We start from the raw sequence: 26057 nt of genomic DNA, 5'->3' as shown, positions 1-26057 counted from the left end.
GATGACTCTTGCTCACATTGCTTCTGATGAGCTCCTTTTATTTGAAAAGAGGAGGCCTGGGGCAGTCACACGCACACACATTTACCCCCCACCCTTTACATCCAGCCCACCAAGACGCTTTTCTAGCACGTGCGTTTTTTGTTTGTTAGGGATTAGCAGCACATGCTCACAAACACGATTAAAGCATAAAAATTACGTTTGGCTTGAGTCTTGCAACTATGTGATCTACCCCCACAACAATTTTGAAATTTGCAATCACTGTGCCACAACAATGGTTGTAATTGTTATCCTATCTATCTATCTATCTATCTATCTATCTATCTATCTATCTATCTATCTATCTATCTATCTATCTATCTATCTATCTATCTATCTATCTATCTATCTATCTATCTATCTATCTATCTATCTATCTATCTATCTATCTATCTATCTATCTATCTATCTATCTATCTATCTATCTATCTATCTATCTATCTATCTATCTATCTATCTATCTATCTATCTATCTATCTATCTATCTATCTATCTATCTATCCATCCATCCATCCATCCATCCATCCATCCATCCATCCATCCATCCATCCATCCATCCATCCATCCATCCAGCCACCCACCCACCCACGTGCTTCCCACGTCCAGCGAGGACCGGATCACGGGCGCTGCCCTTCCTCTTTCTATCAGTAAAACTTGTGGTCAATGTTACGCAATTGATTCCGTTCTCGTCTTGACAGGTTTTAAAAGGCCTTGTATTCCGAATCAATTTTTTTCATGGCCATTGGGGGGGGGTATAGAATTCCAATTTAAAAAACAAAAATCTTGACTCGGGACTAGTATTTTAGTCCATGGCTTGGTAGATCTTAGATCTTTTTGCGTGAATAATATACTCTAACAATCGCATCAGATTTCCATTTTGGGAAAGGTTTGTCACTTACAGTTTAAACAAACACATGTGGTCAGTTTTCTTAATATTCTGGAGACAGATTGTGTTTGCGCTTAAAGATAGAAAATCCGATAACATCTACTTGTTTTTATTGTCAAAAGGTATGCGTGTATGATTTAGACTATAGAGTCATGAAATCTTGAATTGGTTAACTGTGAAGGTCATGAAATTTGCTGAACTCAAAACCCAAATGTAAGTATCGGTGCTTCAGAGTTCAAGTCAAGCGCTGGTAAAAATGAAATATTGCTCATGTTGTTCTTCCAAAGACGTGATGGAAGAATTCAGTAACAATGCTCCACATCTGCACTCACTCAAAGTGCTTCCATGTTTATGCGGGGTCACATTGCTTTGCTTAGCTCGTAAAAGATCACGTTTTTTTGCCGTTTGATCTACTTTCGAAAAAAAAAAAACATGGCAAATGACTTTCAACTGTTTGCTTTCAGATTTCACTGACACAGTGAAAGAGAAATTGAATAGTAAAATCCCTCCCATAATCGTAATTATATAGCAAACTTGGCTCTCAAAGTATGTTTTTAAAGACATACAGTATGTGTTTCTCAAAACCATTACAAGAAGACAAAATTGTATCATACGATGCTTTTAAATAATTATTTCAGCTAATATAATTTACCTTACATGCCCTTATTTAAAAAGGCATCTGCTATTCGTGCTAACTATCAGAACCCAAACAGACGGTGGACCCATACGCGTAACGTTTTTACACAAGCTTTATTTTACGGGAACGGGGCAGTCATGCGCAGGAACACAAACCATAGCGATTCGGCGATCGCTGGGCAGAAGAAGTAAGACAGAGAAGTCAGGCATGGGAAAACAGGAAGCCATGGGCAGACGAGATCGAAACCGGACAGGACAGGCGGGATTGATACCAGATACAGGATACACGAGCAGATACCGGACAGGACGGGACAGGCGGGATCGATACCCGATAGAGGAGCAAGATACCAGACAGGACAGACAGGATCGATACCAGATACTGGAGCAAGATACCGGACAGGACGGGACAGACGGGATTGATACCTGATACTGGAACAGGATACCGGACAGGACGGACAGACGGGATCAATACCGGATACTGGATACAACAGCAAGACAGGACGGGACAGATGGGATTGATACCTGATACAGGAGCAAGATACGAGCAGGACAGGACAGACGGGATCAATACCGGATACTGGAGCAAGATACCAGACAGGAAGGGACAGACGGGATTGATACATGATACTGGAGCAAGATACCGGACAGGACGGACAGGCGGGATCAATACCGGATACTGGATACTAGATAAAGATACAGAACAGGAAGGAACAGACAGGATCGATACCTGATACTGGAGTAAGATACCGGACAGACGGGATCAATACCGGATACTAGAGACTGGAGCAAGATACTGGACAGGGCAGGACAGACGGAATCGATACCAGTTACTGGATACATGAGCAGGATACCGGACAGGACAGACGGGATCGATACCGGATACTGGAGCAAGATACGGGACAGGACGAGACAGACGGGATCGATACCGGATACACAAGCAGGATACAGGACAGAGTCAAAACACAAGTCTTGCAAGTGCAGAGGTTCATTGACGGACTGACCAGGAGTGAATGAGAGCACTGAGTTTAAATAGGAGGGGAGCCAATCAGGCAACGAGCAACAGCTGGTGCCAATTGAGCGGACCCAAGTGAGGGCAATGGGCAATCGTGACACTAGCATACATTATTTATTTGCATAGCCCTTTTTCAAAAAAAGTCTGAAAGGGTTGTACAAAGCACAACAAAAAAAGAAATTTATAGGAAAATAGCAGCTGTATTAAATATTTGCACAGCACAATTTACAGGTTAAGCTGCTCTCAATAAAACAGGATCATGTATCCTGTGATGGAATCACACAGCATATTCTTTCTGTGCTTGAAGTGCTGACACGACCACATACATTACCAGTCTCTGAAACACGTGACAAAGGGGCGAACAACTCTGAAAAGTTGTCTGCCCCATTTTTCACAACTTGAAACGCAATAAGACGACTATTCGAAAAAAAAAAAAAAAAAAACATCGTAGCAAAGAATTAATGATTGATAATCAGAATATATAACAGAACAACACTTTAAAATTAAGTTTATTATAAATCTACTTATAACATTCATTGCATGTATATGACATCGCTTGTTTTCCTTCTGCCATCAGTATGTACCTGTTTTTACTCATCTTCATTCATGCAATGTTTGCGTTGTGTCGTCTGCCACAAGCCACGTGAATTCCTCTTTCCACGATGTTTTCAATGTACGTTTACATTTTGTAGCGTCATAAATTTTGTTAGCTTCTTTTGAATATTTCTTCTGGGGCTGAGGTTTTGGTGTGGTACCTAACCACTTCTCCATTTTTCTTGTGTTCTCTGTGCGTCTACTTTGGAAAATAATATGCAAATGCACGACCTTATAACGCTCGGGAGAGTCTGGAAGCACGAAGTTATTCGATGCAGGCTTCTGATCGGCTTGCCAAACAAACCGAAATTTCCAAACCAAAGATTTCAAACCGGAATAAAGCAAACGTTTGATTTGAAAAAAAAAGACTAACGTTTTTTTTTTTTCTTTAAAAAGTTGTCAGTCACACGGGCGGAGACGTTTTGTAAGTTGTGCGCCCGACGTAAAAGATGCACGCCCCGGGCGTCCGGGCAGACGTTATTTCAAACACTGAAATTACCCAGGCTATCCATGACTAGGAAAAAAAAGATTTTCATGTTTTGCATTGAATGTGTTAAATGGTTTATTTTAAGAGTTAAGTAAATTCAGTTTTACACCTGAACCCACTCACCACGCTGTACAATCTCAACACTGCCCTCTAACAGCCGGAAAAAGTATTTGTTTTCACCTGTTAAAAATATTATAACTTTTAGTAGAAATTACCTAGCGACTCTTTTTTTGAAATACTCGCCAATTTATGGCGGACCAGATCCAGCCTGCAAGTCATATGTTTGACATGGTGACCATAGCACCAAACAGAAAGTTGTTCCAATCAAAGTAAAACAAGGAGAAAAAAAGAATTAAATCAAAATATAATAAAGCCCAGTCTGTTTGGGGCAAATCATTTCACCCAAGTTCTGGCATTAAAATATAACGCAAAAAATGATTAGATTAAGGGTTCATTTGGTCCCAACGGTTCACAGTAATTCGAACCACAACCCAAACTCAAACACATTAAACTTCAACTAGCATTAACCTCCAACCCAACCCTTCACCTCAACACAAACGTAACCTCAAACAAAACTTTTGCCCTGACAATCACCTCTAACATGGTGCCAATAAAAATCGCTTGAAAGAAAAAGTTTGGAGACCCTAGATTAAAACCAGAAAACTGCACTGGGGTTCAGGAGCTGGGGCGGGAGGTCCTCTCTAAATCCAATGGGTGGCATGAAAGGAAAAGACTGGAATGGAAATGAGGAGGAAGATGGAAGGAGGAAGAAGGGGGCATTTAGTCCAAGCTGCTCTTTTTTCAATGTCGTGAAAACATTCCTTTTATCCAGATTAACCCAATCCTGTTTGCTTTGTACGACACGCTCTTCATTTGACCCACAAAAGCTTCCGCAAGCTTGGGTCGGTAAACATTGGCACAAAAAATACAAATGGAGACTTGTCAAATAGAAATGTTCGTGCTTTATACATTGTGCTACACAATTTCTTATAGTAGCATCACCCCCCACCCTTCTAAATAGCAAATTATTCAACTATTTCAACTAGAGTGTAAAGAAGGGATGTCAAAGTCATTTTGGCTCTAGTGCCGGATCCAGACTTTCTGTTCTGAGGTGGGCCGGATCAGGAAAATACTCCCAACTTCAAATTTTTCAGTGAAATGCCTTATGATTCAGCCTACATTAGTAACCTACCCTAGATATTAGAAGCACGTATGCCAAGGCATCACATTTATTCATAAACAATGGAGAAAATGATTTTCGTGATAGGCATTATGGGCTCACTGGTTTATTTTAACAGTTGACTGAATGCAGTGTCATACCTAAACCAACTCACCATGCTATACAAACTCAACACTTCCCTCTCGCAGCCACGTTTGGTTTGCTTCTATTTAAAATTAAATCATAATATTTAATAGTACTGACATAGAGACTTGCTTTAGATATCATCCATCGGGGCGCGGCTCGTATATTTGACATTCCTTGTGTATATGGTATCATCACAGGTGTGGCGCTAGTTTCTTCATATTTTACTTTACAATGAGACAATATTGACTTTCTAGCACAGTAGTTGTGTGATACATAGGCTTGAACACTTTTATAATTCATATGAAAAATAAGAACAGTAAAGTAATTTAGCTTCCAGAGATGTATAATTTTCCATTTTAATTTCTTATTAATTCAATAAATAGATAGTTGTTAATTGTTTACGTTGCGTGTTGTGTAGAAATGTGTCATATTACTTGCCAAGTTTGTTATAAGCCAGGCTACTCTACATCGCTTTCTTACACTAAAATGAGAAGCCCTCCAATTTTGTTGTACTATTGTATAATGACACAAAAGAGCATGCATTCAATTGCAATTCTTGGTTTTGTTTTTATTTGTAGATCTTTACTTGTCATTTTATTGCAGTCGTATATTTCATAATTACTGATGTGACTCAGCTGAGCCCGCTCATTTGGAACCAACCGCCGCAGGTTCTGATCGGCTTCCTGACACTATTTGAACCCAGTCCTATTTGTCCTCTGTTGTCAGTCCGTCTGCGAACCTCAGTGTATACTAAGCAAGCCTTTTTCGACTTCGACTTCCACCTGTCCCGTTTTTGCTCTCGTCTGTCTCCGGCTACGACCTGTTTTGATCCTGACCACGTCTGCTCTCCCAGCCCCGGGTACCGACCAGTTTTTCCTTCCCTGACACCACCATCGCTCGCTACGGAAGATCCACTTCCTGTTTGGATCACAATCTGAGTACAAGAGCGACTTGTTTCCCGCGTCCAGTGAACATCGGTTCACGGGTGCTGCCCTTCCTCTTTCTTTCAATAAAATTGTGAGAAAATGTTACGCGATTGGGTCTACCCTGTGTGCTGGTCGTGACAGTATATAGTATATGTAACTCATTGATTTGATATTTGATCTTTCTACTTTGCAGGTTTTATCTATCACCAGACTTTTTAGAACGCTATCCTTGTTCTTTTTACTATATTTTACTGTATTACTGTATTGCTTTTCGTCGGTCAGTCTTGTTAAATGCTAGCATACATTGTTAATGGTTGGTTAGCCCTGATATGAGCCTCTCAGGCATTTGTTGTTGTTTTCTTAACACAGAAAAGGGGTGTGACAACAAAGTGTGAACAAGAGGCTTTTTTTCTGGCCATCACGCCACCTTCAGCTGAAAAGATTTAGCTTAGCTCGTTGTCTGCGACCGATAATTGAACCCAGAGGCGAGCGCGCTGACCAACCTTTGCCCTCCCTGTTTGCGCAAAGCAGGAGACTTATACCTTTGCATATTCAAAATGGATTTGCAATTGGAGCCGTAGATAGGCCGTTTGCAGAGAAAATTGAATTTTGTTAGAAATTTGCTAATGCGAGTTTCAAACCAACGGTCTAGTTTCACTCTCTGGCCATCTGATTATTTACTGTAGCTATAAGATAGCTTGCTAAGTGTATCACTAGTTGACATAGTTTTCTATTAAAAAAAATCAAGATATACGTAGTGTGTCTGTTGTTTAATGCGTCTTTTCTCTCATCATTTGATAAAATAGTGTCCATTAATGTTTCGCTATAACGTGATTCGCTTCTCACACTCTTGCTGCTTCACAGATATGGATTGTGGCTTGTGTCCTACATTCCGTTTGGCTAAGCAGCTTTTGTTAAAAAAATTGTTATTATGTATGGAATGCATTACTTTTAGTTGTAAAAAAATCATGGGAATCTACGATGTTTGGGGTAAAAACAAATGAAAAGAAGTGAAATACATGTACTTACTTTATTAGTTAAATGTTTTTTAACTGATAAATGTATTCTATTCATCCATTATCTGCACCGCTTATCCTCAAGGTCATGGGATGGGCTCCAGCACACCCGCAAACATCTGAGGATAAGTGAGGTGCTGGAGCCCATCCCAGCTTTCTTAGGGCAGTGAGAAGGAGACACCCTGAACTACTTTCCAGCCAGTTGCAGGGCACATAGAGACAGACAATTCACTAACTCATTCACACCTAGAAATTTGGACCGGACAATCAACCTGATATGCATGTTTTGGGAATATGGAAAGAAACTTGCGCAAGAACATGCAAACCTCGCACAGATAAGCTGGTGATAACCCCTCAGCCGCCGTGCAAATTTATTATCACCTATATGTATTGGATTTTTTTAGTCAAGCGGTTACAATTTTTTTAGTAGTAGCTTGGTTTATTGGTTGGCCTTGATTATTTGATTATATGGTTAGGACGACACCTTTGTTTTTGTTAGCTTTTGGTTTACTGAGGTGGATTCTCACGTGAGTGAGTGAGTGAGTGAGTGAGTGAGTGAGTGAGTGAGTGAGTGAGTGAGTGAGTGAGTGAGTGAGTGAGTGAGTGAGTGAGTGAGTGAGTCCGTTCGTCCGTCCGTCCGTATGTCAGTCAGTCAGTCAGTCAGCCAGTCAGTCAGTCAGCCAGTCAGTCTGCCCGTCCATCCGTCAGTCCGCCCGTCCGTCAGTCCCTCCGCCCGTCAGTCCCTCCGTCTGTCCGCCCGCCCGTCCGTCAGTCCATCTTTCAGTCGGTCAGTCCCTCCGTCCGTCCGCCCGTCCGTCCGTCCATAAGTCCATCTTTCAGTCGGTCGGCCGGTTGACCAGTTGGCCGGTCATCCGGTTGATTGGTGGGTTGGTTGGTTGGCTGGTTGGCTGGTTGGCTGGTGGGTTAATTGGTTGGTTGGTTGGTTGGTTGGCTGGCTGACTGGCTGGCTGGCTGGCTGGCTGGCTGACTGGGAGGCTGGTTGGTTGGCTGGCCGGTTGGTTGGTTGGTTGGTCGGTTGGTTGGTTGGCTGGTTGGCCGGTTGGTTGGCCGGTTGGTTGGCCGGTTGGTTGGCCGGTTGGTTGGCCGGCTGGTTGGCCGGTTGGTTGGCCGGTTGGTTGGCCGGTTGGTTGGCCGGTTGGTTGGCCGGTTTGTTGGCCGGTTGGTTGGTTGGCCGGTCGTTTGGTCGGTTGGTTGGTTGGTAGGGAAAATCATTTTTTTTACTGTTTCTTCCATTTGTGGGTTGGTTAATTTGGAGAGGTTCTAATATGATGTAATCATCGCCTGGTTCATCACTTTCAAACTTTGCAAGGGTTTTGCGGTTTCATTGTTTTATTCATAAATGCTACTCCAGGGGAGAGTACTTTTTGTCCATTACAATATATATTCACTGTGTCAGTGTCCTTATTTTTGCAGTTTTTGTCAAAGTGTTTTTTTCCGTTTGTTATTGTGCTTACTCTTGATCTCTTAACATTGGAATTTGTTTCCACTAAAGTAGGGAGCATTTCGTTTCCAACGGCATTTAGTGTTTCACATGTCTTGCCCTCAGTTCGACCCAGATAGTTTGCAAAAGCTCAGCTGCAGAATTCCTGCTGGGAACGTCGCTAACCTGATGTTGATGAGTCGGCGCCGTGCTTTGCCATGACTGACGCTTGAGTCAACAGTGGAGGCGTGCGGCCAGAGAGCTTCCAGGTTCAGCCAAAAGTTAGGAAAGGCACCCTGGCACGGACCAAGACGCTTTCCATCTGCTGCAAGCTCACAAAGAGGCCGGTTCACTTAAAGTTCAGCTGCGTTTAGGTCCGCCCGCCGGTTCACGCCGGGGTCGTTCTTCGGACCTGACATCCGTCTTCTCGTCGGGCCTGGGTGTCGTAAAAGCAGGTCACGCAGAGGGAAGGCCAAGGTAGGATTCTGAGAACAAAGTCAACTTGAGGCCAGTGTGCCACGCTGCCTGCTTTGGGATGCGTAGAGCAGGCCTGCTGTTTTGGATGTGCTTGATTACTCAAAATGTACTTAAAGGCGGAGAAGGGAGTAATAGAGTTTTTTTTCCTGTAAAAAAGGCTTCTCTTAAAGGAAAAAACACAGTAGTTATTTATGATGAATAAATAGTGTGTATGTCTATTTATTTCTTTGTTTGTTTGCATGTTAAATGTGCATAAACTAGAATTTTATTTTTGAATTAGTTGTGCGGAATTTGGAACTTTGTTGCACTCTGCCGCCATCTCTTGGCTTGTGTTATAATTGCAGCACCATTCAGCTCATTCATGATGCGCGTGCAGGTGCGTGCATTTCTTAGGCGCACCTGAACAAACCCTTTTTCAGTTTTAGGTTGCTGTTTGGATTGTAACAGAAGCATGCCTTTTCTTATTTTTACCATTCTTATGCTACACTGACAAAAATAAGTTTTTGGAAAACCGGCGCGGACGAGCATGACATCACACTCTCCAGAACTTCCCTCAGCCCCCATTCCTTGAACCTAACATGTTCCGCCCCGCCCCGAACAGCTCTACTAAAAGTCAAATTAAAGCAGTTAGGTGCAGTGGAAAATAAAGAACAAGGGCATTGCTAACACATACTTATTAGAGAAAGTACTCAACTTTCAGACAAATGAACCCTTTTAGGACATGCAAAAAATAATTACATAAATCAATATGCTGTTTGTTTATCTATCGCTTTGTTTGCCTTTTTGTTTGTAAAATGAGCAAAAAAAACGATTTTATTTCAAAGATTCTTGAAAAGTAGAATATTGTTTTGTGAGGTTGAAAAATGTCTAATAATAAAAAATGTAGAAAATTAAAATATAAATATTAATAAAAATACTATTTACTATTCGTATTAATTTAGTGTAAATTAATCGTAGTAGGGCAGTGCGGCACAGTTCATGTCATGGGAACCTTCCGTGGGTTCAAATCCAGCTCCAGACTTCCTGTGCGGAGTTTGTATGTTCTCCCCGTGCTTGCGTGTGTACCATTTCAGGTGAATTGGCCGGTCCAAATTGTCCCTAGGTGTGAATGAGCGAGTGAGTTGTCTGTCCCCGTGTGCCCTGTGATTGGCTGGCAACCAGTTCAGGGTGTCCCCTGCCCACTGCCCGATGATTGCTGGGATGGGCTCCAGCACCCCCGCGACCCTAATGAGGATAAGCGGTACGGCTAATGAGATGAGATGAGTAATCGTAGTAGTAGTATTAGTAGTAGTAGTGGTAGTAGTAGAAACTATAGTACAAAATAAATTACATATATTCTGCTGGATTTTTGGTTTGAAAAAAACAACATAATTTTAATGTTTTTTTTCAGTGTCAGGAATTTTGTTTTGTTTTTTTCCTTTTTCCACAAATATTTCGTGAGAGGCTTCTTAGTCAATTTTAGTAGTTAATGAATACATTTAGAAAGTGTTGTTCCTAAATACAATATTCCCTAAAATGCAGTTCAGCTTCCACAGCATCGCTGCTTCACAGATGTTCATAATATACTGTGGTCTGTATTCTGATTGGCTAAAAAGTTCTTATGAGAGTAGCTACTGGTAACAAAATAAATGCAAAAAATCTATCTATGTTTACAGGTACTCTAGACAATACTTTTATTTGTTAAACAAATGTTGGGATTTGTGAAAGAGTTTGTTATTTGGTTTTCTATGTGTAGTAAGAGGATTTAATTATGTGATGATTGTAAAAGAATAATTAAGGTTTTTACTTCACAGAATTTGCTTATCCTGGGTTCTAATTGGAACATAACTCACACGATAAACGAGGGTCAACTGTAATTTAATCGCATGAGACAAAAATCAGTGCAAGCCTTTAACTTTGATTCCTTGCAGCACAGCCCCCACTTGTGGTTTCAAATCATACTGAAACTCGATTACAGAATACACCAAATTAAGCTTCAAAATCAAAATTTGAGAAAAACTGCATCCTCAAAGCTGTTTTTTTCAATAGTTTAAAGAACCTTTGATCTGGACTGATGACACTTACATCATAATCCTATCTACTAAATGCATGTCTCATCGTCTGTTTATTTTTCCATTACTGTTGCAAAGACAAACAGATTTAGGACAAATTCCTGATGGGGTGTATGCTCCAAGGGGAACACATTACCCCTAAAATGAAAATGTTGAATACCTTAGACATGGATGTAAAAAAGTAATCTTTATTGTTAGGCGTAGCTTTCATCCAAGACAGCAGATTGCTGCTTCCCCTGGCTAATCTCGTTGCAAAAAATGTTCAGTGCGTTGTTATAAATGACAATAAACTACTCAATTAAATTTAATTCAATTCATCCATCCATCCATTTTCTTCCGCTTATCCAGGGTCGGGTCGCAGGGGCAGCAGCGTCAGCAGGGAAGCCCAGACATCCCTATCCCCAACCACTTCATCCAGCTCATCCAACAGGATCCCGAGACACTTCCTGCCGGTGGGACATGCCTGCAACACGTCCCGAGGAAGGCGTCCAGGTGTCATCCATATCATATGCCCAGGCTACATCAACTGGCTCCTTTCAATGCGGAGGAGCAGCGGCTATACACCGAGTCCCTCCCGGATGACAGAGCTTCTTATTTGATCTCTAAGGGGAGAGCCCAGCCACCCTGCGGAGGAAACTCATTTCAGCCACCTGTATCCGGGATTGTGTTCTCTCGGTCATGACCCACAGTTCATGACCATAAGTGAGGGTTGGAACATAGATCGACCGGTAAATCGAGAGCTTTGTCTTTCGGCTAAGCTCACTCTTCACCAGGGCGGACTGGCACAGGGTCCGCATGATGGCAAAAGCTGCACCGATCCGTCTGTCGATCTCCTATCCTATCCTACCTTCACTTGGGAACAAGACCCCAAGATACTTGAAAGCCTCCACTTGGGGCAGGATCTCATACCCAACCCAGAAGGAGCATGCCACCCTTTTCTGGCTGAGTACCATGGAGGTGTCAAACTTCATCCCGGCTGCTTCACACTGGGCTTTATGTTCAATTCAATTCAGTCCATTTCAATCTAATTCTATTCTATTCTATTCTATTCTTCCTGCTTTAGCTCTTCTTATCTTTCCTTCACGGTTCACGGATCATTTAACCACATGGGTCATCGGGACTCTGAAGACACAACTTTGGATGGCTTTCTCCACGGTTGACGGTCTCTGGCCTGTACTTGGGTCATGGCAAAGTTGGCACCAGTCCATTCCTAAATGGACCAGCTGTCAACCAAACAAACCAGAGCCAAAATAATCTTTTATGTTTTAGAGCGAGCTCAGTGTATCTGGTCTGAGACTAAATGTCATAGCATTATTATTCTGTGTGCGTAGAATCGTGCTCATCCAGGTTGATTGTATCTTCAGCGGCCTTTATGATTTTTAGCTTGAGGTCAGCAGTATAGGACATACTTTTTTTTCTCAAAGCATGATTAATTGCAATGGCCCTGGGGAAGAAACTATTTCTAAACCTCTCAGTCCTTGTTTTAAGGGATCTGTAGTGTCAGCCAGAGAGTAGCAGGTCAGGGGGTGCGAGTAGCCCTTGCTAATGTTTTTATCTATGTTCCTGTTTTGCGAGCCGCCTTTGTCCTCCGGACAGGGCAGAGAGCAGCTGATGATTTTCTGGGCTCTGTTTATGCTCGTTATATTCAGCTGTGCTCCCAGCATACCACTTGGTGATGCCATACGCCACAATGGCCCTGTGACAAGACACAACAGCTTCTGTCCTTGGTCATTTTTCCTGTACACTTCTCTACCACACAGTTCTGGTGTTGGCAGACCAAGAGAGGTCTGATGTGTAATGCGCTCTTTTAGGGGTCTCGAGAAAAATACAAAAATATCAATACCAAAACAGAACGTTTAGTGTCTCTCACTCATTTTCAACACTGTCAAGTCTGGGAAATGATCCGAGTGGACATTTGAGTCACGGACAGTGTGCGTGGGTGTGTGTCATGTTTACATTTGAGCCTCTCGTCAAACACCCCACAAAGGACCTTGCCCCCGATAAATATGCCATGGCAGTGGGTTGAGGCGCTTCAGACTCTTCGAGAAGGACAAAGACCAGGACACAAAATGGTAACATCGTTGGTAGCCCGTGCTGGGCTCATGCTGCTGCTTTTCTCCTTGGCGTCTGCTGTAAGTCGAAAACAAAATTGGACATTTTAAACAGTTGGGGTAAAAGGATGACCAACTACGGGGTACAGAGAAGCTGCAAATGTATGCTACAATAGTCTTTATTATATTGTGTGTGTGTGTGTGTGTGTGTGTGTGTATGCATAGCCAAGAACGTTTGGTTTTAGAGCATTTGACCAAAATTAAGAATGATTTCCTTTTTAAGATATCTTTGGTGTCTATGGAAAAAAAGATGGTGTTTGGTGTTTGGTTTATAGAAAGTTGGTCCTTTACAACTATTACTATACTAAATATATGTTTGTTTGATCTAAGAACACATGCTTTTTAGAGGCTTGAAAAAAAATTCAACAAGATAAATGCCTTTGTTTGAAATTTGTTTTGTGGGGCTTTTTCTAAGTGAAGAATTAAACAAAACAGTTGTCAGAATGTATGAATTTTCTCCATAGTACTTTTCAGCAGGGAACCATGTTGCTTGATTTCTTTATTTATGTTTGGATCATTTATTTACTTCTACAAATTTACATATTTTAAAAAAGTCAAGTAACTTTTTTTTAAAAATAAAAACGATTTTAGGAGCTAGAACTTGGAAAAAATGGTGATACCCAAAGAGACAGCAAATTTCAAGTTTCATAGCCCTTACGGTGGGCGGCATTAGCTCAGGTAGAGCGCTCGTCTTGGGATCAAGAGGTCGCAGGTTCCATTCCCCCGATAGCAGGTAGTTGACTTGCATGGCTGTCACTGCCATCGGTTTGTCAGTGTGTGTAAAAGGGAAAAAAAGTGTGACGCACATTGTAAAGCGCTTTGGGAGGTCTTCATTGACTTGAAAAGCGCTATATAAATGCAGACCATTATTCAATCTTTTTCCAGCAAATCCGAGGAGATAACATTGCTGTTAGAAACGACAACAGCATGACGTGCCACACCAACGACGGTTTTGTGAGTACTGGCCCGAAACTGCACGACTGCCTTCTAACTGCCGCCACTTATGTACCGAACGGCCATTTGTAGGACAAGTACTGTCCCACCACGTGCGGCGTGGCCGACTACATGGGGAAGTACACGTCCAGGGCGCACGACAATCTGGATACTCTGCAAAAGGAGCTGGACGGCATCGCTAACCTGACGAGAGGAGCGGAGGAACGTGTCGTTTACATGAAAGATAGTTTTCAAACGGCCCAGAAGAACATACAACCTGGTAAGTCACTTCAGTTATACTGTCAGGCCTCAACGTCAAACAAGGAAAATCCCAATTTGTATAAAGGAAGAAACGATTTGCTCCCTGAATGCCAGTGAGGTTAGGTTAGGGTGACCAAACGTCCTCTTTTGCCCGGACATGTCCACTTTTTATACCCCGTCCGGGTGTCTGGCAGGGTTTTACAAATTCAAGAAAATGTCCAGTTTTAGTTATTTTTCACGAGACCAATTGACTGACGCTTGCACGGAATACGACGGCACCGGGTTGCCTGTGACTGGTTCCCTGGGAGCCTGCCTAGAGGTTGCTTCTGCTGTGCGCAGTAACAGAGAAAACGAGAATGCCTAGGCGAAAGTGCATCTTCACGGATGAGCTGCAAAAGAAATTCCCCACATACCGTCCTGATCGCAACAGATGGGAGGCAGAGTGTACCGTGTGCGAAACTGGCACATATGTTTCCGTGTCTAACAAAGGTGCCGGAGACCTGACAGCTCACACGGACACAGAGAAACACAAAAAAAGCTGTGCGTGGTGAGAATTCTTCTGCTAAACTGACCGACTTTCTTTTAAGTCCCGGGGAAACCATGGAAAGCAAGAAGAATTAAGACTTAAGTGATGTTTTTTATTTGTTAAATTAAAATAGATTGAGAAATGAAATTGTGAGAGACAAAACTGGAGTAGCAGTGGAACTGAGTAATCGTGTGGTTGAGACAGTACTCGGTTGGTTTTGGCACATGGATGGGATGGATGAGGAACGTATGTTGAAGAGGATCTACTGAGCAGAAGTAAATGGAAGGAGATGTGGATGAATGGTGTTATGAGCACCCTGGAGGAAAGAGGTCGAAATGTAGTGGAAGCTAGAGCGCTTGTTGTTGATAGGAATAGGTGGAAAGGTATTGTGAAAGGATAATGGGATGTTTGGACGTGTTCTAAGGGATGGGAAGGGCACCTGTATGATGCGGCAGGGGTAAACCAGTGAAAACTGTCGGGCCCTGCTGTTGAACAGAAGAGTGTGTTGTGTCACCCTGACCCGAGTGACATGGCCGCTTTCTCGTGTCTCGTTTCATCTGGAGGGACAAAAGCATGACCAACTTGGGTGCCGAGGTGCTTAACTTGTTTTGGTGTTTGGGCATTTGGTATTTTTTTTGTTTTTTGCTGCTTTTTCCTTTTTTCTTTTCTTTATTTTTGTGTATTTGTTTGTCTTGTGGTCGGTCACCCCTCTTGAGGGATATGACCAGGGTAGATAGAGAGATACAGTAGAAAGAAAATAGTATCGTTGTGAGGCCACTGTTTGATTTACATGATTTCACTGAAAAAAGCTTTTTGTTAAAGCTGGATATTCTACAGAAGAAGTTTTATTTAGAACATTGTTTCAGATTATTTTTACAGTAAAAGACAGTTATTATTTTGTTCAAGGTTTATCTGCTAATACAGAGGAGGCATTCGTTTTTATTAGTATTTCACTTGAGTTTTTTTACGTTATTATTGTTCGACTATTTTAGGAATAATAAAGTCTGTTGGGAAACCTTTAAGAATTTAAATTCGTGTATTTGGTTATATAATTATTATTTTGTTATAAAACTTGAATTTCAATCCATATGGAGGAGGCTGACTGTAAATATAGTCAAGTCAAGTCAAGTCAAGTCATTTTTATTTGTATAGCCCTAAATCACGAAGAGTCTCAAAGGGCTTCACAGATTGTTACAGTAGCAGTAGCTCAGGAGGTAGAGCGATCGTTTTAGGATTAAGGGATCCCAGTTCGAATCCCGGCTTGTCCGTGTTACATGTCGAAGTGTCCTTGGGTAAGACATTGAACCCCCATTACCCCCAATAAGCAGGTTAGCGCCTTACATGGCTGCACAGATCACGGCCGCTATTGGGAAATGTGAAGCACAATGTAAAGCGCTTTGGGAAGTCATTGACTTGAAAAGCGCTATATAAATGCAGATCATTTCATTTCATTTACACTATATTACACAAACTATTTTCAACCGACAAGAGGAGTAGGTTATTCGTATGCAATGGAGTAGAAGTGAGTTTTAAGTTTAGATTTAAACATTTCCACTGAGGTTGCAGATCGAATCTCAGGGGGAAGAGCATTCCACAGCACCGGTGCCCGGATGGAGAACGCTCTCGAACCAGCAGAAGACTTCTTTGCTCTCGGGATCATCAGAAGACCAGCACTCTCAGATCGTAGGCTTCGGACCGGGACATAGTGGCAGATCAGATCTGAAAGATAAGAGGGAGCAAGTCCATGTATGATTTTGTACAATACTAAGAGAACTTTGAAGTCACATCTTTGGCTAACTGGGAGCCAATGCAGGTTAGCCATAATCGGTGTTATGTGATCGTACTTTTTTGTCCTAGTTAAAAGCCTCGCTGCGGCATTTTGTACTAGCTGAAGAGACTTGATTCTGGACTTCGGGAGACCGGAGAGTAGTGCATTGCAGTAATCGAGACGGGAGGTAACAAATGCATGAATTATTGTTTCCGCATCAGACTGAGACAGTATTGAACGGATTTTAGCAATGTTGCGAAGATGGAAGAAGGCAGTTCTAGTAATTTGCTTTACATGCATCTCAAAGGATAGATCAGGGTCAAATATGACACCTAAATTTTTAACTGAGTCACTCTGTGTGATGTGACATTTGTCAATGTTCACAGCAGTTTTTGCGAATAAGTCCCGGCATTTAGAAGGACCAATGATTAACATTTCGGTCTTTTATTATTGTGATAAGGCATCTTTGAGTGAACTTCAAGTATATTTTAAGTATCCCGAGGCCGGGCCGAGTGGCCTCTTTTTTGGAAATCAAAATATTGTCACCCTAGGTAAGCCTACCTTTTATCCAATATTTGATTGGCAGAGCAAGGAAACAATATATAAACTGAAGGATACAGAAAATGTTTCATTGTCTTACTTTAACTCGTACATGAAGTCTATGTGCTGCTTCTTTTGAATAAAAGCATAAAAAAGTCCATGTGATGAGAAATTAGTTTGTTGGCTTAGTTAGATTACTATCACTAATTCTGTTGTTTAGGGCGGGTGTGTGTGCCAAATCACAATGCCTAGTCTCACTATCGCCCTCTGCCATGAGGCAAGAGAATTGTGTGCCTCACTGTGCATCTGCAGATTGTCAGCACAATGATTTGTTACATACTTGTTGTTTATAGAATATAATAAAACGTGAAATTGTATCCGTTTCGGAAAATAAAATCCAAACATTGTGAAGTTCAAGGAGAAAAAATGTTAACACTGAATAGATATAACCAATTAATATATTGTGTTTTTTATTTCTATGATGACAGGTAAGGCTGTGTCTCACCTGCCTTCCCTGACTGCACGTCAACACTGATTGTATTGCTAACATATAAAAGGAAACTCCTCTGGCTCACAGAATAATGATTAGCATTGATTTACTGTTATCTGTTACTTGCAGAAGTAGACACCTTAAAGGGACAGTGTGTATTATTTAGCACCTACTAATGTTGAAAACATTTTTGATAGTTTATAAAATCAATATTGATTTGAACTCTAAGCAGAAATACACGAACTATCAGATTAATTTGTTTTAAAAAAAAAATACTTGTACTTCAAAACATTTGTATCTATTTTGCATAACAAGAGGCTAGACTAGAGGAAGCTGTCATTATTTTCAGACATCTTGCTGCTCAGGGAAACCCTCAAAAAAACAAAACCTGTATTTTTTCTTCTTTCTTTTTTCTTTTGTCTTTGTTTTATTCTCTTTTACAGTTTTTGCTTTAATTCATTTTTTGTTTTTCTTTTTTCTCTTTTTTCATATTTTTCTGCTTTAACCCTTTTTCTTTGTCATTTCTACCTGTTTTTTTATTGTTTTCCTTCTCTTATTTCCTCATTTTTTTTCATTCTTTTTTCTTTTGTCCTATATTTTCTTTTTTCCATTTTCTTTTTCTTCTTTTTCTTTCTCTTAGTTTTTTTTTTTTTTTTAACTTTTTTTGTCTTTCCTTTTCCTTATTTTTGTCTTTTTCCTTTGTTCTTTCATATTGCATTATTTGTTTTTGTCCCTTTTTCATTTATTTGTATTACCCTTCCCCTCTTTTTAACTTCCGGTCTGGTCTTCTCGAAAGGCTAAGCAAAAAATTATTGTAGTTTGGTCCCTTTGAGTCTCTATTATATGTTATCTTTCTTGTGCTCGTTTGCGGTTGAGTGGCATCTAGTGGATCAATATACACAAGGTTTCTTTAAAGGTGTCATATGTTTTGTTGTTCCTAAATTAGAAATGCATAAACACTCTTCTCTATAAATTATGTCATGTTCTCATCCCAGGTGGTTGAGTATAATTCAGACTCAATTGTTTCTGTGCAGAATTACTAGACAATTTTGGCAGTAATATTAGCATTTAATGTGTGGTTTTTTTTCTATTTATTTTTTCAACAAACAACATTTGGCCAGAAACAAGAAAGTGAATGTCGTATTTGTCTTTTCAGATGTCTACTTCCAAAAATCGTCCAATATGCTAAACGACGTCATCCGCTTTGAGAGGACCATCATTGAACAAGAAGCGCAAATATTGTAAGTTGCTCAAGCGCTAGTATTTTAGAAGTATGGTAGAGTTTCAAAATACTACGGTGGATTTTTTGACATGGGTCGAAATGCAACTAGATACCCTTGGTTCCAAAAGGTGTTTGCCACAGAATGTTACATAACATTTGAACATTGTTCTAGCTCAGGATTTTTTGACCTATTACAAACACTTGATTCACTGTGAAATAGATTATGAAAGGGAAGAAATTCCTATACGGTTTTATTTATTTTTTTTACTTTTTAATTTGTCCATCATATGGTTTAGTGTAACATGACTTTACAAAGTTGTTTTCTTTTAACTATGATTAATTATTTGCGGTGGCTATGACTCTGGAGGCATTATGGGTTAATCATTTGGTTTAAGATGATGATTGAGCTAACAATCGTATGCTTAATAATGCTAACGCCACCACTTCATGAAGCATCTGTGTATCACTCCTCTCAAAGTGCATAATAAACAGCGATCTGATGCCCCCTACTGATATGGAAGAATATCACAGAGATACTTAAAATCAGTTGGTGTTTTAATTAGCTATATTTTGTCGAGAAATTAGACTATTTCCTGCAACGCATTTGACAAAGTCTGGGTTGAGAAACAATGTTATATCTAGCTATTAGATTTAGAATTGTCTTTATTGCCGTTGATAACAATGAAAACATAGTATTTTGCTCTCCCCAAAGTTCGTTACGTCACGTCTTTTGGGATTGTGTCACCATTCAAAATGGCGACTACCATTTAGTTATATGCTTATTACAAATACAGCATTTACAAAGCGCCGAAAGAATAGGCGAATTGGTGAATGAGGCAACCAACTCCCATCGTTTGCGAACGAAACGGCTCTATGAGATATCTCTTGGAAGTGGGAGCCGGATACCCGCCAATCGAGAGCCGGTTCACGTCAAGATGTTATTTTTCTCAAAGATTCTGTGTTGTTGACTTTGAATTTGATGTCATAAAAAGGTTAAAATTGGTTTGTATTTCTTTTTTTCTTTGTAGATTTATTAATATTTTTCTTTGTTTTTCAGTTTTAATGTTTAACTGTTAATCTTGCTTCATTCATCCCTTTTCTAGTTATTTATCATAATACATAACAAATGGTAATATATGGATCATACAACAAAAACAACCTGAAGTGCCATTTGGGAGTCGAAAGAGCTGGCTCTTTTACGTGACCCAACACTGATTACAACAATATTAGACGCACTACAGGATAATCATGGAATACAGACTTAAAAAGGAATAATAAGATGAAAAGAATACAAAAGCCAAAAAATTATTTAGAAGGTAGTGCTTGGAGACTGGCCTAAGTTGTAAGTGCGTCAGAATAAATTTGCAATGAAAAAGTAGTTCAATGTCATTAAACAGCCACATAATTCCCAAATAAGTAAGAAATAAGATAGAAATACTCATTTTTCTATGCATAAGCAACATTTTTTCATAGTCTTGTGCGCTTGTTTAGGGTGGTGATGGCCCTGTTATGCACTGCTAGTTATTGCTACTTATCCGTCTGTTCTAAAATGATTGTACTCATGCCTGATTGCCATAGTTTTCCAACGATTTCCTCATGCTTGGAAGATTCGTGAACATTTGAATGACTCCGTGTGTGATCTTATTGCGACTTCACCTTCCTACCTCAGCGAACTTCAGGATGCGGTCTCCGCCAACGAAAGGAGAATGGCCGACTTGAAGACGCTCTCCATTCAGTTGCAGAAAACCTGCAGCGAGCCCTGCCAGGACAGCGTTGAGATTCAGCCCCTCACAGGAACAGGTAGAAATAACTAAAGAACATTAGACGAATGACCTTTAGAATATTTCCCAATCTGTGTGTCTTTCGGTGTTTAGCCAGAGGCAGCAATCATCGATAAACTTGCTGAGTTGAGGGCAAACAGATACAATTTGTTGCCCGGCTTTGACATAGCAGGAACACACTGTGATTTAGTAAATAAAAGCAATCATAATTGAATTACTTGTATTTTCTTTCAAAGTACAATGACCTCATTTTTTTTCCATTAGATTGCCAGGATATTGCCAATAAAGGTGCGACCGTCAGCGGCCTTTACTACGTCAAACCCGCCCAGGCTGCACAACAGTTCCTGGTCTTCTGTGAGATTGACAGCTTTGGCCGTGGATTCACTGTCATTCAGAGGGTTGGTATCACTCAAAACATACTGATTGGTTAAAACATACAGTACTACATTGATTATACTACCACATGAAATATGTTACTGTCCTTGGCTGAGTTATATTCAAATATTTAAATAAATAAGAGACAGCAAAACAAAACACAGGAACCCCCATACGAGTTGGTGCGTTCTATGGTCTATACCTCTTTCAAGACAAAATTCGTATCGGACTTTCAACAATATAAGTACCCCAGGAATAAAAAAAAGAAAAAAAATGAATTACTATACATTTATTGTACAATGTTAGACCCAAAATTCCAGAACCAACGTTTTTAAGATCTGTTATCAGTATTGTCACAAGCCACTGCTCAATGCCGAAGTGTGGCTGATCTCGGAAGAACAGGCTGATGATTTACACCCAAAAAATAACGGCAAACAGATGATGGAGGTGCTGTATCTGAGTCAGATCAGGAGCCTTCTCCTGCTACTGGTAACCATGGGAACCACTACTATCTGTTTCATGTGGGGGAGCAAAGGCCTACCCAAAAAACAGCCTGGAGAGGGATGGACACAGCAAGGCTTTACTTGCATAAGGAACGCTACAGATAGTGGGGCCCCAACAACCCAGTTAAGGGACCAAAGAGCCGTGAGAAATTTATATTCATATTATGCTGTTGTATGGATGCAAAACAAAATTATAATCAGAAAAATAATGCTGTAAATGAACACTATTTGCCAAATCAGACAAATTTCCTACTGAAATTGGAAAAACAGCGAGAGAAATTAAGTATAAAAATGTACAATAAGAAAACCAATACCAAATAAATTGTACCTCTCTATCTGTCCTACAAAATAATTTTGCTCAATTTTTGGTAGAACGATAGGAAAGTAATATAGTTAAGTCATGTTTATTTGTATAGCCCTTAATCACAAGGAGTCTCAAAGGGCTGCAAAAACCAGAGATTATTGCAATCCACCGACTATTATTACACCATCCCCTGATCTAAAACTTACATGAGTGCAAGGAAAAAAAATAAAAACCTCAACATGAGGAAAATGAAGAAGCCTAGAGAAGGGACCACACATTTTCTCTCTCTTTATGTTTAGTTTTTCTGTTTCTATTTATTTATCTTAATTTTCTCTCCGTTTTTTCTTTTCTCTTGTTTTTTTTTATAACTTTCCCTTTTTTTTTTTACAGTGTAAAATCGTAAATTGATACTTAAAGTAAGCTAAATTGATGGATAATTTTGTCTTGGTATCAATAATTGTTATATTTAGGGAGAAAATGATGCAATTTTCAATATCAGATAATTTTGCTCATTCCAAGGATCATTTTTTTATTAGAGAGGTTTAGAAAACACATTTTAAAAATGAAAATGTTTCCAAAAACAGGAATTTAGTGTTTGCAGCCTATAAAAATGATATAATAATGTGAACAGGGTACCGAGCAGGACCATCGGGCATGACTAAATCAGGAATATAAGAGGGGGCAAGTCCATGCAAACTCGTGTATGTTAGTGTCAGAACCTTAAAGTCACATCTTAAACTGAAAGGAAGCCATTGCAATTCAGCTAAAATTGAGGCACGGTGGAGGGGTGGTCAGCGCGCAGCCCCACGGTGCATGGGGTTCAGGGTACTAGTCCAGCTGCCGCAACCTCCCCGTGTGGAGTTTGCATGTTCTCCCGGTTTCCTCCAGGCACTCCTGTTTCCTCCCACATTCTCAAAAACATGCATAATTGGCTGATCGCTAGGTGTGCATGAGCCAGTGAGTTGTCACTCTCTCTGTGCCTTGGCAAGTAGTTCACGGTGTCCCCTGTCCATGGATCGAAGACGGCTGGGATAGGCTCCAGAACCCCCACGACCCGACTGAGGATAGGCGGAGCAAATAATGGATGGATGGATGATCAAACTTTGTGTTTTAGTCAAGAATTTCGCTAAACCACAAATGTTGGTCTGATGAATATCATGCAAATTTATACAATACCGCCAATGTTTCCTTTCTGGAGTAGGAATCTGAGAAAGATACAGGTTTTTTTTTGGGCCTTTGCAGAGGCGGGACGGCAGCGTGGACTTCAACAAAGACTGGATCCAGTACAAAGAAGGCTTTGGCCACCTTTCTAACGATGACACCACTGAGTTCTGGCTTGGAAACGAGAAGATCCACCTCCTCTCCACGAGCAGCCCTATCCCGATGGTGCTCAGGATCGACCTGGTGGATTGGGAGGGCAACAAAAGGTATGCCCCCCCTCAGACGTATCCAGAATCTTCTCCGAGCGCTTTTTCAGACAAAAAAACACCTCTTCCAGGTATGCCGACTACGCAATGTTCCGCCTGGCACCAGAGGTGGATATGTACCGCCTGACCTACGGTTACTACTTCGGGGGCGACGCCGGAGACGCCTTCAACGGCTTCGATTTCGGCGACGACCCCAGCGACAAGTTTTTCACGTCGCACAACGGGATGCAATTCAGCACCTTCGACAAGGACAACGACAAGTACGACGGCAACTGCGCTCTGCAGGACGGCTCGGGATGGTGGATGAACCGCTGCCACGCTGCTCACTTAAACGGAAAATACTACCAGGGTTAGTCGACAAAACGTGGCACTTTCATATTTGTTCCAATCTCAAACGCTTCATTTCGACTCAGGCGGGCGTTACTCCGAAAAGGATACGGGCGAGTTCGGGTACGACAACGGTATCATCTGGGTGACGTGGCACAACCGTTGGTACTCCCTGAAGGAAACCACCATGAAGATCATCCCTGTAACACGCATTGCGGCAGGTGGCGGACAGCAGGCGGGCATGAAGCAGTTTGGAGTGGTCTAAAAAAAAATCTAATAATAAAGGATTAGTTGTTTGTTCTTAGTTGGGGCACTGAATAAAGTTTTGTTGGTTTTTCCTCTGTACAGTATTGCGATGGTTTAAATCAGTGGTTCTGACTACACACCGTCCCACCCTAATTGCAAGGCGTAACTCAAATCAATAAGAAATTCCACTTCTAAAATGTCTTTCTTTTTATGCATTTTTAAATCACATTTAGTAGAATGTATTTACACAAAAAAAGAAAAATGAACAAAACCAAAACAACTTCAAGTTATAATAGTCATTTCAATTAGCTGCATTTTTAAGGAAATTGAAAACGTTACACTTCTGTGGCTTTGGCTTCAAGATGATAAAATCCATTTATTATGAAGTTTTTTTATTCTCAACATGTGTAAACAAACTGTATTTTTCTGTGGGGGTTGCAACTCACATTTGCAAGGAATTATCACCATCTACTGTTAGGGAGCTTAAATGACCCTCAGTTATGTTAGGCCATAGCCTGTGACCCACTGAAAACGGGTCCTGGACCCACTTTGGGATAACGACCTACCAGTTCAGAAACACTTGTTCAAATCATTTACCCAAGCTTTGGAATTAATCTGGACCCTTTTTCTATGAGCCTCTTCCCCCTGACCCCTCCCTTTATGGCAGGTTTTTTTAACCACTGTTCCGCAGTACACTAATGTGTTATGAGACCTTGTCTAGTATGCCACAGGAAATTGACTAATTTTATCTTTTTTAATATGCAAAAAAAACATGTCAATGATCAGTGTCTTTGCTTTTTTTCCAGAGATCAACTGAGAAACTGTAACACTAATACATAGCATTAGGTGGCAGCAGCTTAATTATTCTTTCATATCCTAATTATCTTCCTGTGAGTGAGTATGGGGAAATATATTAAACAAGTTAGTTGAGTAAAGCTGTTCTAGATAAAACTACAAAAAAAAAAAAAACCTATTATTTTTGCAGATTTTTTTCTTTTTTCCAATTATAATAAAAAAATGAAAAGGTTAGAACTTAGTAAAACACTGTTTTGTTCCAATAACGGATCTTTTTTTGCTAATTTTATCCTTTTTTTTTTTAGAAAAACAAGCTGAAGGCTGTAGTAATGAATAATCAGTATTACTTCCTGATCCACCGTGACAACCAAATCTATATACTGTCAATTTAGGCAACATGATTTTAAAACCCTTTTTAAAAAAAAGCATTCATTTTTAAACATTTTCTTCTGACAGTGTGCCTAAAGGTTTTTGAATGAAAAAAAAGTGTGCACAGAAAAAGGTTAGGAAACACTGTTTTACAGCACCGGACACAGTACAGAAATAAATTGATTTTTTTACTTTTGCTTGTTTTGTTGTATTTCAAATCACGCACTTGAATTTGTTTGTTTACAAAAAACTGTTTGTACCATCCTACTTCACATATTGGCAAATTGCATTTTAAAAATTCTCTTCATTTCGTTAATCATTAATTGGCAAACATGAGTTAGGACATAGAGGTCACCAAACTTTGAACTTACGACTTAGAAAAATGAAAGGTAATACCGGTAAAAAACTATTAACTAAAAACATATGTTCTCTGGTAACCAGGGATGTGTTTAACTATGAAATAGAATTATTTCACAAGTTTTCAAATGGTTATGTCATCGGCATGTCTTAAGATGAAAAAACTCACCTATCGTTTACCTTTATTTGTACTTAAACACTAATTTCTGGTAATACCTGCTTTTTCCAATCAATTTAGAATTGTTATTTGCACCTACATTGTTTACCAGAAAATAAGGGCCTAAATAGTCTATGAATCCGATTCTCATTTCACTTTGTCTGTGTTTGCACTGGCCTAAATGTTTTCTGTCAGCTTCAACTTTAATGCCCCCTACTGGAAATGATTCCAATTCAGGGCTCAATAAGCTCTCTGTTGCTCCTGAGTGGAATGCAAAGGTCTGATTGTGCTGCAATAGAGCAATGTTTACTTTTAAATCTAAGCCCTATTGTCTCTCAACAAGTCTATGAGCTTGAACGATGTCTTGGACTGAAACACTCCCAAACCTAAACTTATTTATTTCACTCTTACTTACATTTAAAATGATACACAATCCCCAATTTGGTCTTTACCAATGTAATTGATAGACTAGTTTAAAGCTAAGATTGTAGTTTTAGCATATGGAAGTGTCCCTACCAATATCAAGCAACCATTGTTTTTTTTTTGCCCACCAAAATGTGATCACTTAAAAACATGTGCTATGCCCCGACCAATGCCACGACAAAACCTACGCCCTGGTTTAAAACTAAAGTCACAATCAAATCGATGTAACAGAATGTCCCGTTGTGTTTTATTCATGAGCACCCTCAGTGCACTA

General features: G+C 40.3%; 1 protein-coding gene across 1 annotated transcript; it reads left to right on the top strand.

The window, feature by feature from the left end:
• The first annotated feature begins 12869 nt into the window (after positions 1-12869).
• fgg (fibrinogen gamma chain) lies at positions 12870-23781 on the top strand. Its single transcript, XM_088342067.1, has 9 exons — positions 12870-13000; positions 13865-13933; positions 14006-14192; positions 18654-18738; positions 20389-20519; positions 20765-20898; positions 22925-23109; positions 23181-23458; positions 23523-23781. Exons 1-9 carry the CDS (start codon positions 12875-12877, stop codon positions 23699-23701), a joined length of 1374 nt encoding a protein of 457 aa, XP_088198193.1. The 5' UTR covers positions 12870-12874; the 3' UTR covers positions 23702-23781.
• Positions 23782-26057: the final 2276 nt, after the last annotated feature.

The sequence above is a fragment of the Urocampus carinirostris genome, chromosome 8 (assembly GCF_059441175.1).
Source record: "Urocampus carinirostris isolate Australia breed hairy pipefish chromosome 8, RoL_Ucar_1.0, whole genome shotgun sequence".
In the NCBI taxonomy this organism is placed as follows: Eukaryota; Metazoa; Chordata; class Actinopteri; order Syngnathiformes; family Syngnathidae; genus Urocampus; species Urocampus carinirostris.
This window is presented reverse-complemented; position numbering and strand designations above follow the sequence as displayed.